General features: G+C 42.9%; 1 protein-coding gene across 1 annotated transcript in view; it reads left to right on the forward strand.

Annotated features, from left to right (window-relative positions):
• Window positions 1–8,283: 8,283 nt before the first annotated feature.
• Window positions 8,284–16,024, forward strand: part of LOC128300741 (SCY1-like protein 2) — a 71,669-nt gene continuing 63,928 nt past the window's right edge. Inside the window, exon 1 of the mRNA XM_053036917.1 lies at window positions 8,284–8,460. Coding sequence (XP_052892877.1) covers window positions 8,284–8,460 — 177 coding nt within the window. The remainder of the gene's footprint in view (window positions 8,461–16,024) is intronic.

The raw sequence follows: 16,024 nt of genomic DNA on the forward strand, positions 1-16,024 counted from the left end.
ATATTACACGATTTATACAATGTAAAACGATTTGGGAACAAGAACAGCCAGAGCCGCACCGGCTAATGAACCAAACAATTACTTGCCTTCTTCTTTCGCTTTCCTACTGCTTTGTCGAGATTATCTGTGCTATTCTGTATGTATCTAGTCTTTCGACTTTGTTTACATTTAGAACATTGTTAACAACAGAATACTAGTTGAGTTATTCAGTTGGAAACTTGGTAGTTTTTTTTTTTTTTATTATCGTTAGAACGGCCAGGCCGTATATCTTATAGACTACGCTTAATGTCTAGTAGTTCACAAATAGGGGGTGGGACATTTCCTTCTCTCACCATTGCGATGCACCTTATCCCGGGTGAACTCGGTAGGAATATCGGTTATTTTGGAGTCCCTCTTGTCCTCCTTTTTCGGTGGGCTTTCGTATTACTCCGACATTCAGACAGGCCGTCTGCGGCGTCCTTTAGTCGGAGGTGAGTTTGATGATCGGCGTCGTGACCATCTTGCCAGACTTTGGAGCCTTTGATTCGTTGTCGTCCGTGTGGGCTGACGTCTCGGACAAATACTATTTGTATTTGTTTTTACCTACATAGGTGCGACTGCCCAAGCTTCCCCAGTGTATCCTCGACAACAGCAATAGAACATATAACAGTAAGGACAACAGAAACGAGGGACAAACATCTGAAACAAGGACTAAACAAAAGGAAGAACAAATAAGAACAAACGATAGTGCGTACTACCTACAGGATGGAGAAGGGGAGGGATTCATAGGGTGATTCCGATCTCTTTGGCGAAGTCGAACAAAATCCGTGCGTACTCGTAGTCCTTCTGACCCAGAATGTCGCGAATTGGCACAGCAGCGGATCTTCCTGATGCCCGAACGGCTGCTAGAAGACCGGGTCTTGCGGCATCGAATTCACCACATGACCAGAGGATGTGGTCGATGTCATGGAATCCAACACTACAGCTACAAACCTTGGAGTCGGACATACCTATACGTTGAAGGTGCGCATTCATTGCATAATGGTTCGACATAAGTCTAGACATCATACGAATGAACGCACGACCTACCGGGAGCCTGTGAAACCAAGGACGCAGGGATACCTGAGGTGAGATTGAATACAAGAACCTCCCGAGCTCATCGTCATCCCACATGCTCTGCCAGCGAGCCATGCAAAGCTGTTGTGGGGTGCGAAGAAACTCGTGAGGGGGAATCGACCTCTCAAAAAAGTTGCCCTCAGAGGCACCTCGTTTGGCCAAAAGATCTGCCTTTTCATTTCCGGGGATACCGCAATGAGCAGGCAACCAGATAAGCGATATTCGAAACGCTTTGTTGAACAGAGAGCTTAGTATATCCAAGATTTTTCGAATAAAATAATCGGAGCTCTTTATAGCCTCCACTGATTTCAGTGCTTCGACAGCGCTGAGGCTGTCTGTGAATATAAAATACTGATCCGGAGGACTCGCACTTATTAGTAATAGGGCGTAAAAAATAGCAGCCAGCTCAGCTACATAGATTGAGCATGGCTGTCTAAGTTTGTGGAAGATTTCGGTGCATGTGTTAAATACACCAAAACCCGTGCCCACCTCCGAAGAGGATCCATCAGTGAAATACTGGTTCTTATAGGGTGTGCCATACTTATCCACAAAAATGCTGGGAATTGTCCTCCAGCGAAGTTCATTTGGAATGTTCTTCGTTTCCTCCCTCATCGAGGTGTCGATTACTAGAAGGGAATTGTAGGACTCCGGTAAACTGGCGCAGTTAATTGCTCTTGTGGCGCTAGGGTTTGCCTGTAAAGATACAAAATCATGATATACATCCATGATTTTGCATTTAGAACCTGCCTCTTGTAGCGATTTGAAATTATCAATCACTAGAGGGTTAGATACTGTGGAACGTAGTAAAAGGCGAAGCGATAGCTGCAAAAATCGCAGTTTCAGCGGCATCACTCCGGACATCACTTCTAAGGACATTGTATGAGTGGACTTCATACTGCCCAGCGCAATTATAAGACAACGATATTGAATACGTTCTAGTTTTATGATATGCGACTTGGCTGCCCAATGGAAGCAGATGCATCCGTATTCCAAGACGGATAAGATCGTTGTCTTGTACAGCCGCAGGAGATCTAATGGGTGTGCACCCCACCAGAAGCCTGTGACTGTTCGGAGGAAGTTGATTCTTTTGGCACACTTAATTGCCAGTTGATCTACATGTGACCTCCACACATTTTTACTATCAAACCAAATACCTAGGTATCTAAAAGTTTGGGCAATCGTGATCTTTTTTCCATATAAAAATATGTCAAAATTAGGTTTGTACACGTTGGCAAGCCTATTTTTCGGTGTGTCGTAATGGAACGAAAAAACAAGCATTTCAGTCTTCTCTGGAGAAAACTCGATACCTAGGTTATTTGCCCACACCTGTAAATTGTCAAGCGTGGTTTGCAAAGGGCTTTGGAGACCTACGATGCTGTTGCTAGCGACTGAGACAACACCGTCGTCTGCCAATTGCCTTAAGCTGCAATTTTGCTCCAGGCAAGAATCAATGTCATTGACATAAAAATTGTACAAAATGGGGCTCAAACAGGACCCTTGTGGGAGTCCGAAGAAGCTGATTCGTCTTGTTTGAACCAGACCGTTATCGAAATTCATTGCCTTTTCGGAAAGGAGGTTGCAAAGGTAAGTGTTCAACTTTGGACTTAACCCCGCGTTTTGAAGTTTTTGACCCAGTATATTTATAGATACTGAGTCAAAAGCCCCCTTGATATCCAGAAATACAGAGGCCAACATCTCTTTACGAGTATGTGCCAACTCTATTTCTGTAACCAGAAGCGCTAAGCAATCGTTTGTACCCATACCCTTGCGAAAGCCAAACTGGGTACGGGACAACAGTCCGTTGGATTCCAACCAGTTGTCCAGACGAAAAAGAATCATCCTCTCGAGTAGCTTGCGCAAGCACGATAGCAAAGATATAGGTCTGTATGACCCGTGCTCTGATGCCGGTTTGCCAGGCTTCAAAATTGCGACTACTTTCACCTCTCTCCACTCTTGCGGGACGACATTGAGTTCCAACATCTTGTTGAAGATGCTCAATAATCGTTTCTTCGCCAAGTCTGGCATGTTTTGAAGCAATTTGCTTGTAACATTATCCAGTCCTGGAGAAGAATTTTTGCAAGAAAGTAGAGCTAGGGAGAGCTCGACCATACTGAAGGGCGAGTCCATGATAGGATCACTGCAAGGCGCATGTTGTTCAAATTTTTGCGCAGGAACGAAATCTGGACATACTCTATCCGCAAATTGATAGAGCCAATCTCCCGAAAATTTCTCGTTCTCGTTGGTGAATTTGCTATTTCGCATCCTTTTACCCATGTTCCACAACGAACGGAGCGAAGTGGAAGGCGGGAGGCTTTCGACGTATTTCCGCCAAAAGCCCCGTTTTTTTGCTTTTAGCAGATTTCTACATGTTCGTTCCAATGCTTTATACTGTTCGTATAGAACATTGGAACCATGGCGTCTATATTGGCCAAATGCCTTCCTCTTCGCTACAAATGCAGCTTGACAGTCTCTGTCCCACCAAGGAGTAGGAGGTTTGCTAAAGGGCCTTGCTTGGTGGGGTCCCCTTGTTTGGGCTGCAAGGGCACACTCGTTTATACATTCTACGAGTTTTTTATATTCCACGAGTGGATCAAAACTGGAGTTTATAGATGGCAGCGAAGCTGACATTAGTTCGCTGTATCTTGCCCAGTTGATATTCCTTGTCAGGTCGCATTTGACAGGAGCATTATCAACCTGACGATTCCTACCAGTGAAGACCATTTCAATCGGTAAGTGATCGCTGCCATTGGGGTCCTGGATAACCTTCCACGAAGTATCCAGAGCAAGCGACACTGAACATAGAGACAGGTCTATTGCACTTTCACGCGCCAAAGGCCCTGAAACCCTAGTAGCTTCACCGGAGTTTAATATTGTCAAGCTATGTTTGTCGCAGAAGTCCCTGATGACTGGAGCACGTAAGTCGTCTTTGGTGCATCCCCAGTCGTGTCCATGGGAGTTAAAATCTCCCAGGATAAAAATGGGCGTTTTTACTGCCGTTGCTATTTTTTCAAGATCCCTTGTGATCTTCTCTATTTCAATCCCGGCTTCCGGAGGGATATAGACAGATGCAAAAGATAATTCAAGATCGCCTAGCTTTGCTTGTATTGCGACACATTCAATAACTTGTAGTGAGGAGAGGGGTATCCGAAAAAAGGGTAAATTTCTCCGGACACCGATCAACACACCACCACCACGACTATCCCTACCTATAGTAGTTCGATCTTGACGGATGATGTTATATCCGTGGAAGGTTATACTTTTATCAGGGGTAAGCCAGGTTTCAGAGACGGCAAACACATCTGTTTTGTGCTTGCCGACCAGGGTTTTAAAAAGATCTATTTTTCCAAGAAAACTTCTACAATTCCATTGGAGTATGTTAGCCATTGGAACTTTAGTTGTCCAATTGAACTAACGTACTCAGTGCGGGCCATTGCCCAAGCCACTGCTTTAGAGCGCCTTGTATTAAAGGACGCGCCATGGTAATAATACTTTTCAGTGGCTCTGGTATGCCCAGTACTGAAATAAGCGAATCGATCAGTCCTGACAATGGGACCGATTCTTGTAGGGCCTGACGACGAGCCCTCAGCTTTTGCTGTAGCTTGGGTCGGGAGTTGGATGCTGGGGATAGGATGGGACTGAAAGGAAGCGTCTCGTCTTGCCGGGGTTTCACCGGGGTATGTTGACGAGGGGCACTTGCTAGACGAGGGGTTGCCGAGGAGGGAGAATTTTTCTTGCCTTTTGCAAAGGCAGATTTTTTCTCCGTAGGAGGTGTAGCCTTCTTTGGGGCTTTCCTGCGACGACGAGTCACTGTCCTCTTCACTCTCACAACCACCTCCGAGACAGTTGGGCGCAGTGTCTCCGTACTGGAGGGGATTGTCTCCTCCTCCAGGAGACGGAAAGCGTTTTCGCTTGAAGGGCCACCCACCAGAACTGAAGCGTAGGAGCCACGTGCCAGCTGATATTGAGCTTTTTTAAGCTCAGCTTGTGTCCTCTTGTACACCGGGCACGATTTTAATTCGTGCCAGTGCTGATTGCACTGAGCGCATTTGAATGGCGCTGCGGTGCATTCGGAGGACAAGTGCTGACCTTGGCACTTGACACACTTAACTCTGTTGCTGCAAAACTCTTTTGAGTGACCGATCTGGCTACATTTCTCGCAGGTGGGTACCTTGGAGACAAAGGGTCTTGCAATAGGGACGCGAAGCCCCTCATACACGATATAGCCCGGTAGTACGGTTCCCTCGAAAGTGACACGCTTTGAGCGGGTCTCCCTATACACTTTCTTACCATCTATGATGGAAGAAGTGTACAAAGGTTTGACCTCTGTCACTTTCACACCTGGGGTGGCACAGGAGCGAAAACCGCCCATTCCGTATTTTCTGAGGTCCTCAGCTGGAATGTCGAGATCCTCTACCACACCAGTAACTTCAACAATGCTACCGGGAATATACACCCGGTAGTTCTCCGTATAGGCAGGGTCCGCTGCAATGGCGTTCGCCTGCACTCGGTCGTTCACGACGACCCGGATTCTATTTGTGCGGACGCGAAGTACGTCCGTCACAGCCGAATATTTTTTATGCAAGGACGATGCTATTGCTAGCATGTCCAGCTCTTTTTTACCGGGCATCATGAACACCCGAAATTCACCCCGATGCGAGATCGGGTAACTGCGGTGCCTCTGCGCACCATCCGGGGACGTCGAGACTACCGACGCAGCGGATTGTTGCGGCAAAATATCATCCTCTTGGATGGCCGACTTTCTTTTTTTGTTTGCCACCGGGGTGAACCCATCGTCGGAGGAAGTTTTTTCAACTTCCATCCTGGCCTTTATGGCCAAAGAGACCGGAACGGGGTTGAGTTGTAATTATTATTTTTTTTTTTAACAAAAATAATAATTTTTACGAAAAACAAAAACGACGTGACTTTTCGACTTACCTACAAGTAAGCGAGACGGAACGGTACGAACAACAAAGGAGAAGGATAACACGCTTAACAGTGGAACTAGCAGGTGCGCGTAACACCTACGCACCTCGTACGCACTATTATCTTTATTCACTAACACTACTACTATTGCCGATGGTAACACCTGGGTACAGTCGCTGACCTTTCCTCTTACGGGATTGCCGGTATCTTGTGCGGAGCGTAGCAAACATGCATCCGATCCGAACGACGGTTGGAGACAGAATGGAAACTTGGTAGTAACATGAAATGAAAAATGAATTTTAACACCATCAAAGCCTACTAAGAAAAAGTGCTTTCAGAAGAGTTTCAAGCAGTTCAATTGTTCATATAATTGCTATGATCATTCGAGCGGCCCGAATGTTTATTTGGATGGGAAGGTCGTTCCACGCGACATGACCGGTACAATATCACCCAAATCCGTGCACTACTTATCCAGCTACGGACGAGTAATGTCAAAGAAAACCAGAAATGGCAAGTCAAATCCTCTTGAGGTTGTTTTGCCGATAAAAAGGACGATAACCGTTGAACAATAGTTGTGTCTGTACTCAATCTCATACAAAAGTGTGTGATTATGTTCATCCGTTTTTATTTTTTTTAATTCTTTACATTCACTACACATGATAAGAATACGTAATATTAAAAAAAATAATCTAGGAGAATCTAGGAGATAGGTTGTTCAAAGTAATCAGTGCAAGGGCGGTGATTGTAACCAGCGAAGCCTAGGGGTTATTTTCGCGGCAGTTTGAAATACAATGATATTGCAATGGGCAGTCTATTATTAGATTTATAAATAGCACTCGAAGGTTTTCGTAGACAATAGCTTGAAGACCTTTCATCTAGTTCAGAGATGTTAAAAATGCGACCCAATAACAGTAATAACAACAGTAATTCGCAACAATAATTGAAAATATTAATGGGTCACGGTTAATAAACCTTGAAGTACTAAAGACTTCATCCTAATGGCTTTCATGTTTTTAATAAAAGAAAACACACTTTGAAGTGTTTCACTTACAACATTTTAAATAAGTTTTGGTATTATTTAACTGTTGCTTAATAGAATAAATTAATAATCACTCTAATTTTATGTCTTAGCTAGAAAATGAGATGTTTATTTTTTCGTATAGAAACACTTTTGAGTAATTAGGGTGATACACAGTTTGATGAACTTTATGAGAGTCCGGAATCAACGTTGAACTTCAACAGCAAAAAGGAAATGTTTCAGCTTACTATTTGCATATTACGGGACTAATTACAAACACTTCTGAATCCATTTGCCCTGCTTGTTTATTCGTTTGCATTGCAATCAAATTTCATTTGATAACTTTTTCCGGTTTCTTTGCTTGTATTTTTCTCGACAGATTCTTCGCCGCATCTCATCAGAGGAAGGTCAGCACGTTCGGCATTAGTGCAAACCATTTCGCTCCGTCATCTCTTCCCAACGTTTGCAGAAACAGGGATCCCTTAGGACTGTGCGGTATCGGGCTATTTAAAGCGAAAACTTCCATTTCGAAAAGTGCCAGAACGCAGGGCTTACGCTCCAATTCTAATTTAATACGAAGGTCTGGTGGAACGCACGAACCGAAGATATCGCGTACCCTATCGTCCCTTGGTTCTGTTTCGTTTTCATATATTGTTTCACCTTTGCAATTCAAAAGCCCGAGAGCGCATTTACGCCGACTCGATTCGACCAAAAAGGGATAATGAGCCTTGAGGTGAAATGATGGTTCAGGTCCGACATTAATCATACCCACGCCAGGTAGCTGAATGTACGGGGGTATTCCTAGCACGAGGAAGCTGCGAGCATTGACGACTCCATACATACGTCCAGCGAGAAATGCAAAACAGGATCCGTTCCGTTAGGCTGACCGGTTGATTAAGGTGGTGGAACTTTTACAAACTCAAACCACACGGAACCCTTCCGAACTCGGAAAGCCTCTGCACGCTACGAGCATACACCTGACGGCGCAAGACTACCGAAATTAAAACAAAACATCACTTTCTGTTGTACATACAGCGCCAAAGCCTCGCTAGTACCAATTTCCGGCTCGAGCGTGACACTGCTCGGAAGTTGGTATCGGTTTCCGTCAAAAACAAAATTTTACACGAATATAAGCTCACAGGGCGGAGAAACCAGCTCGTCGGGTCGGTTTCTCATACGACGTTCGACGGTTGTCGCCAGCGGTGTCCAAGCAAGCAGTCAACATTCCGCTATTTCAATTAAATGTTATGCCGGCCGCGACCATGTTTTCCAAGTTCAAAAGTGCCACCACCAGTGCGCCGCCTCAAAACTCCTACGACAACAATCCGATCACGCAGTACTTTGAAGTTGGAAAATTGGTTGCTTGTGCCGGCCCGGAACTGATTTGGAAAATTCACGAAGGCTACAGGAAAACGGATGGCAAGGTAAGTGTCGATGCAAATTATTTAACGATATTTTGAAACGCTGCTATATGCTGAAAGTTACATGTGTCTAAAAGGAGAATTTGTTTCTAATGAAATGGTCCCGCATGCAAGGAACGTAACAATTTCGTCAGCCTATGTTTCAAATTATTCTCGTACAATTGCGCACATGAAACAAAATTCAACTTCGCTCTTAAACCACCATACATTTATTTAAGTTAACACACAAAGCGGGAAATATTTATGTATCTATTTCATGTCCGCTATTCGGAGCGCTACTTAATCCATGAGCTCCCTTCAATTATCCCCTCAACTAGAGCTTCACTTACTTACTGGATGGATGATTGTGGATGCAGCCTACTGTGATGGTTTGAACAAGATTAACTGCCAATCACGGCAGTGATCGCACCGCGTATCTTGTGTGAAAATTGAAGTTGTAAAGAACCATAAATTAATTTATTATTTTATTAGCGCATCGTTTTTGACATGTTTTTTCCACTCTAGGTAGTTATTGTTTTAATTACTCTAAATTTATTTTAGTAAAAAAAAGTTTGTCATCTTTGCACATTTCTATCGGCCACCATGCACCTCCATGGCGGGATATTATCATATGTCTTGGACCATGCGCCTCCATCCAAGGTGCAATTTCGCTAATTTCGCTTTATTTTATTTTTATTTAATACCATTCCATTTCATTCGACCAGCCTTGATCTCTAACCTAATGCAAGTAAGCTTCTTGCATTTTCTGCGCCAAGTTCCCTAAATCCCTTTTCGTATGACAATTCCTTTTTTGTCACAAAAGAAGTGGCGTGATTAAATGGCTTGAGGCTATTTTTGAACTATTCATTATGTCAGTGTCTCAAAACGCAAAACTATCATACATTTCCCCCATGCACGTGCCCACATTACGCTTAATGAAGTAATAAATAATAACTAACTAAACCCAAGGTAGCGGTCACAGTGCCGTATTGCTCTATATACCCAGTTTTTACCACACGCCACACAAGAAAATTCAATTTCGGGTGTCACAACAAACTAAACCTGGATCCGACCCACACCCTTTGCCAAAGTCTGTGACAAACAGCTCCTAGTGAAGGTGTGTCGTTCCAAGTTCTGGTGCTACCAGGCAAACTTCGTGACAGATTTATTACTCACTGGGTGGTGCAGTTGGACAGAGACAAACTTCCAGTCTCATCAGTTCGCTCTTTATTAGGAGCAAGGAGGGTTTCCCTCAAGAGACAAGCAAAACACATGGAAGATGTGTGCATTTGGAGGCTCGTTTTTGTCGTCGCTTTGTTTAGATAAGGGTAAGCCGAACAAATGCGTTTCTAAGTGTAAGCGAAATCGAGTGACAACATGACTGCATACATCAACAATCATGACTCGCGTGCCGGCCAACTTTATGTAAAAGTTGCTGATGGAACTGATGTTTTCTGTGCTAAAACAGGCTTCATGTTTACCGGTCGTTGATTGGGTCTACGTTTCAAAAAACCCGTTTCGTTTGGTAGCAAGAAGTAACAAAGAACAGCTAACTAAATAACGAAAGCAAGTTGTGAGCACTTTTGAGGAAAGCGTTGCCCCCGGCGCATCTCTGTCCGAAGGCTTTTTGCTGGCGGTATTTTTTCTTCATACACGAAAAACGGAATACAGATGTATACACAGTGGGTAAAGAAAAAACGTAAACGTGCTTCTAACAACAACTCTATTTTTGTGTTGATTCCATCACGACATGCTCGTACGAGTCAGCTGGTGGCGCACCTGACATCCATTTCGTCATTCCGGGCATCTTCCTCGCAACTAACACGCCACAGGTTGTGCCGAAAGCAAGTCCGCATATCTTCCAACATGCTAGCAACGGTATGTCTGTGTGTGTGTGTGTTTTAGTGCCAGTAAAACAAGTTCACCATGAGTGCAGGGCCAGGAATGAAGGCCTGATTTATACCCCACACTGTCAGTGGTTTCGCGTTGGGAGGAAGTCGAAACGGAACAAACATCCCACCCCTTCGGCGCTTTCCCAACCGCCCCGGAAAAAAGCCAAACGTGGAAGATTAACAATTTACCATTCATCACCATACCTTGCCCTTCTGAATCCCTCACTAGACCTTGCGGGCATGTGTTTATGTATGGAAATGGTGTTATGTGCGCACTTCTTAAACCCGGGACCGGTAGTCCATTCGTCAGACGCTGGAACTTCTTGGAAGAAATATAAACCCTGGCACACTCGCGATCCTTTCCGATGCAGAAGATAAACATTTTCCACCGAAACGCGAAAAGCTCGTCCTCAATCTACAGGTTTGTGAGTGTGTGTGTGTGTTTGTTCATATGTCGTTTCTTGTTTAACTTCAAGGCGACGTTTGATGCTACTTGCCAAGACAGCATCATAACTGCGATGGCTGCGTGCCTGATCGCATTTCGCTGTAGCTAATTAAATAGCCATCGTTGAACCGTTTGCTTAAAGCTTGCTTGTGTGCCGGATGGGGAATTTGCTTTCGTTCTTTTCTGCTGGAGGTGATGCCAAAAACAATAGTATACAAACGATGCTCCTGAACAGGTAGAACATGTTTGGGAAAAGCATTCGTTTTTGGGACAGTATTCGTTTCTAAAAATACGGTACCTTCATGCTCACAGACGTGGACTTGATCCGATCGATACCGGTTAGAAGAAGGCAATTCAATAAAATTTTGCCGAATTTTTAAAAACAGAAAATGGAAAACCTCATCTTCTCTGGAAGGAACAGCGTACCGCGATGCATAGAATTCACCTTTCGATCGCACTTATGCATGAAAGCTCACAAGTCAAAGCACAGGGTAACCACCACCATCATCATCATCATCATCATCATCGTCGACATCGTTTCAATCGGTCATGGTTTTGTAAAAAAAAAAGGAAGCTTAATGCCGGTCTTCTACCCTTCCGTGCTCGTTCCATCGCTTCAACAACCCATTGCAAGAACACTCCTCCAGACTACAAATGAAATGGAAATATCCCAAGGGCATGGCGTATCCTTCACAGACATCCTTTTCTTATCGAAAGCGGAGCGCACTCGCTTGCCAACCGGAAAATTCCCACTTCCCTGCCAAAGTTTAATCGGAATGCTGCTCTCTGGCTGATTTCTGTTCCATTTTTTATTAGCAATCAATAGTGTGGCTTGAAATTGGAAAACTTCACCAGAAACCAATTTTGGGTGAAAAATAAAATGTGTGGTGACACAGGGGGTTGCGTTCAGGTGTGGATCTCACTTTCTCACGAGCAATTGGAATCGGTTGTGTGGTTGTGGTAAATTTACTTGCTGTCAGTTACAGATGACGAAAACGCGCTTCTTGCGTGCTGTTTTTTCTATTTGTAACTATTTTTGTTCTTCCTATATGATATGATTAAGCGAGCAGAATTGTGGTAAAGAATTGTGGTACATAACATTGCGATGCATATGTTTTTAGTTTTACGAACAGAAATAAGTGTTTTTAAATTTACTCTTTAAGTGATAATCAGATATTTGTTACAAGAAAACAAAATTGATACCGTTTTCCACAATCTTTTTTTTCACTTGTCAAATGATGAAACGATTTAAATATTAAAGAATTTTTGCCAAAGCATTTACTTTTTGCAATGGTGATTGGTCATTTTATTTATCTAAACTGGTTACATTTTTCATCACGCAGATCAGGCAGATCTTATTGCTAATTGCATCCTATACCACCAGCATCCACCTTTTTCTATTCTTTTTATTATTATTATTTTTCCTTAGGGAAAGAAAATACACTTGTAAGTTAATTCCTTTGCAAAAGGTTTTGATAAAGCAGTTACCTTGTTGCAAAGAAGTTCAGGACGTATGGGGCTAACTTATGTACATTTGAATCTGTCTTACTGAGATAGCCAAGTCACAACATAAGTTTCTACGAGTGTCGGTCCGGGATTGCTCTCCTCCTCACTCGATTGCATATTCGTTTCGATAGCCAAAGTTATGTTTTACTTAATCCAGAAATCGAGTTCGCTATGGTGTTGTACAACTCGTCCAAAACGGGCATGAGCATGATGAGCACCTACTTGGGCACGATCTTCTTCAACCATGCTCCTCCTCACACATCCAAATATTTGAGACGATTTGATCGCTTTAAAAATCATGATTTCGACATAGTCGTCTTATAAAAGATAACCTTGGGGTACCAGATCGATATAACCTATTCTATGATGTAGAAAGAGGAGGGAAACCATCACTCGGGAACCCTATCGGAACCAATCACCAACTATTCGCAATATTATGAAGCATTCGCAAAAAAAGACCAGTTAAGCAAGACTCCATCGCAAACGACAATTGGCAACATTCGTGCTTTTGGGGCAAACCTCTACTTATTTATATATGTGAGGCACTTCGGCGATCCACAAGTATTGGGTTTATGCATCCAGTCATCTAAAGTGTAACATTGGCCAAATGGTCTCCATATGTTCTACCTTTAGAACTGTATTCTACAGCCATTGTAATATTTATGACATTGTAATGGCTAGCAATTCCAGCAATATGATGACATCGACAATTGCTCGGTTCGTGGAAACAATATGTCCACTTTTCGACTCGCAATACGCGATTCGGCGAAAAGCCGGTCGAGGCCGGAAAGTCCGATGGGCCACAGGTGATTTATTTCAAATAGAAATACCATTCTATTCTATTATTATTCCCAAAAATGTTACTAACTTTTTATCGCACTTTTTAAATGGCGAATAACTGACTGACTATTTTCTTTAAACTGACAAGCTGAAGAGACTTTTTCAACAAATATATACTTAACTTATTATTACTGCCAATACCAAATTTCTTCTTCTTTATCGGCACAACAACCTCAAGTGGTTTAGGCCTGACATTTTTGCCTTACTAGACTTATTTTACCACGTAGCCGGATAGTCAGACCTGCGCACGGGGAATTGGTCCAGATGGGATTTTGGTCCGGTCCGTTCGTGCGAAGACCGGCGTCGCTACCATCATGCCACGGGGCCGTCCCCCTTATAAAAATAAACCCCTGCAATTCCAAGAACAACACATTCGAAATTGGTAATTCAATACAATTTACTCTTTTTTTTAATTGTATAAACATCATTTATAACCTAATTCAATGCTGTATTATCATAGCAACATTGAAGTTCAAATTAGTCAACTCAGTCCCCCAAGGACAGTGTAGTATGCATCGAGAAAGTTCGAGAAACTTTCCTGCTTCGTTATGCTTTCTCTAGAATACACTTCCACGCCCACACACATACACAAACTTTGTAAAGAAACTCTGTCGACATTGGAACTCCACCGACGGTGCAGTGTTGCAAAAACGCATTAGAGAAAATGTACTAGCAAGACTCATCCTTGCGACAGCAACTTTCTCCTAATTTTTAATGCAAAATATTGGTTCCCTAGTTTCTTGTGCCGTCAGTTACGATTCCACCCCCAAAGCTGTCATATTCGTTCGGTTCGTGCTTATAAAGAATACGGATGACCACCTTTAGTAGCTGTCTGTTTGAGCTTGGCGCAACCCAGACACAAGTTTCCAACTACCCGTGGCGCGCGAAACGTTAAAACGGTAACGGCCAACGCACTCAGGTAAAGTCAATTAAAACTTATGGCCCATCCGACAAAATGTTCCTTTCACCATAACCAACGGTAGTAGTGGTGGTGGTACTACACACCAGACGTCCCAAGGCGGGTAGTACGGTGGGCACACCTTTATGGTACAACAATCGGCACGATAGCAACAATCGCCACCGTCCCAGAAATCCCACAGAAAATGGGAAAACTTTTAACTAAACAATTACTAACGAACCGGTAAAATCAAAGTGTATTAGTTCCGTTCATCAGCTGGGACGCGGACTACCATCCCCGTTGCGCTATGCTATTGCTTTTGGCAGGTGCTGTCATGTTGGGCAAAACCGCCATTCCACTCTAAACGCGGTTTCTCGCTCTCCCTTATCCAAGTACGATCAAATTTTCGATGGTTTTCAGATTGTGAGGCACCGTAATAGATTTCGAGGTTTGTTTATTTGCGCTTCGGGTCAATATTCGTTTAAACCAGTACAACAGTTACGAGAGTACATCAATCTAACCGCAAAAACTGATTTAAAATTGGCTATTTCTAACCATGAAAGGTTATTCGGATTGAAACGTTTATTTGATTCTCAAATAGATCGATTTCTATTTTAATTTCGTATCTCTACAATTTCCTGCAAACGATTTGGAAAGTGTCCTTAAACATCAGATTACAATTAATTTACGTTTACTTCATTATTACAAATGTGTTACAGCGCATATCTGCGAAAGGTTTCTACATTCAACCTGTAGCTTGTATTTTATCTCGGCTTGTGTTGATAAATAAATGAAATCGGTACACAATTCTCCGACTTAATTAAATTTCTACTTATATTTGTTAAAAGATTTCGAAATCAGCTATTGACGTCAACATTTGTGCAATTATTCATTTGAATGATCCACTTCAAAAGCTAACCCACTACAGCTACCCACTATTTTTGCGTCCAGCTTGAAACTCTCCCAGCTGTACTGAAAGACAACAACATGCTTCTCGGAAGGCAAGAAAACAAGAACCAATCAATTAATTACGACAGGCAAAATAATTCCTTCATCGCACATTCCACCTCAACTGCTCAGGTAAATTAATTGTTCGGCTTTCAATTTGTAATTTCGCCTTTCACCGTCAATCTGTGTTCGCCGCTCCAGTGCCACTTCACCCCGGTGATCTGTTAATCTTCGATCAGCCATAGTTCGATTCTACTCCCACGATCGAACGTCAAAGATAAATATCCAATTTATCAAAAGCTTTAGTAATTGAAGTACACGCACAGCGTATCGATTACACTCCAAAGAAAGGGAAGCGCAAACAATCGTGGGCTGGTGACGGGTTGGAAGAGAGAAAGAGAACACGAGAGCGAGTTTTGCGGTGCGGTTTGATGTTCCAGGGGTGCAAAACAATAATGATACGATAATTAAGCTTAAGAGTTTAAGCTCACTTTACATAATTTTGCACTCTGGTTTACCACCCGTGTCAGTGGCTTTTAATATTGACCGAACTTCGTCCCCACTAGCTTAATTTGTAAATTTCTTGTCTTGACGTAAAAATGATGTGGCTTCATGAACCTAAACGGGAAACGGTTTCAAACTTCACATCCTAAAACAACTCTACCCGGTTCATAGCACTTTCATCAAAGCTACTCCCCATTGCTCATTTCATTGCCCTCTATACTAACGACCGGGGAAATGAAAACCAAACACCAAATACCTCATTTCTGTATTTATTCTCACGACCGTGACTATGGTGATGGTTAAACATCATCTAAATTTGTGTAATTGATCCAGGTCTATTTTCTACACGTACGTTCTGCTTGTCATACAAGCACAACACTCTTCGCCGTACTCCGACGGCGACAACATAATTTTAATTCAGTTCTCTCTTTTACGATATATTCAGGATATACTTCTGACCTTCGGCAGAGCAAAAAGAAAAAGCACAATAAATAATACAAAAATAAAACTCATGATCAACCGTGCAGAAGATGAAAAGATGGCCACTGAAGAGAC

Source organism: Anopheles moucheti, chromosome 3 (assembly GCF_943734755.1).
Source record: "Anopheles moucheti chromosome 3, idAnoMoucSN_F20_07, whole genome shotgun sequence".
Classification (NCBI taxonomy): domain Eukaryota; kingdom Metazoa; phylum Arthropoda; class Insecta; order Diptera; family Culicidae; genus Anopheles; species Anopheles moucheti.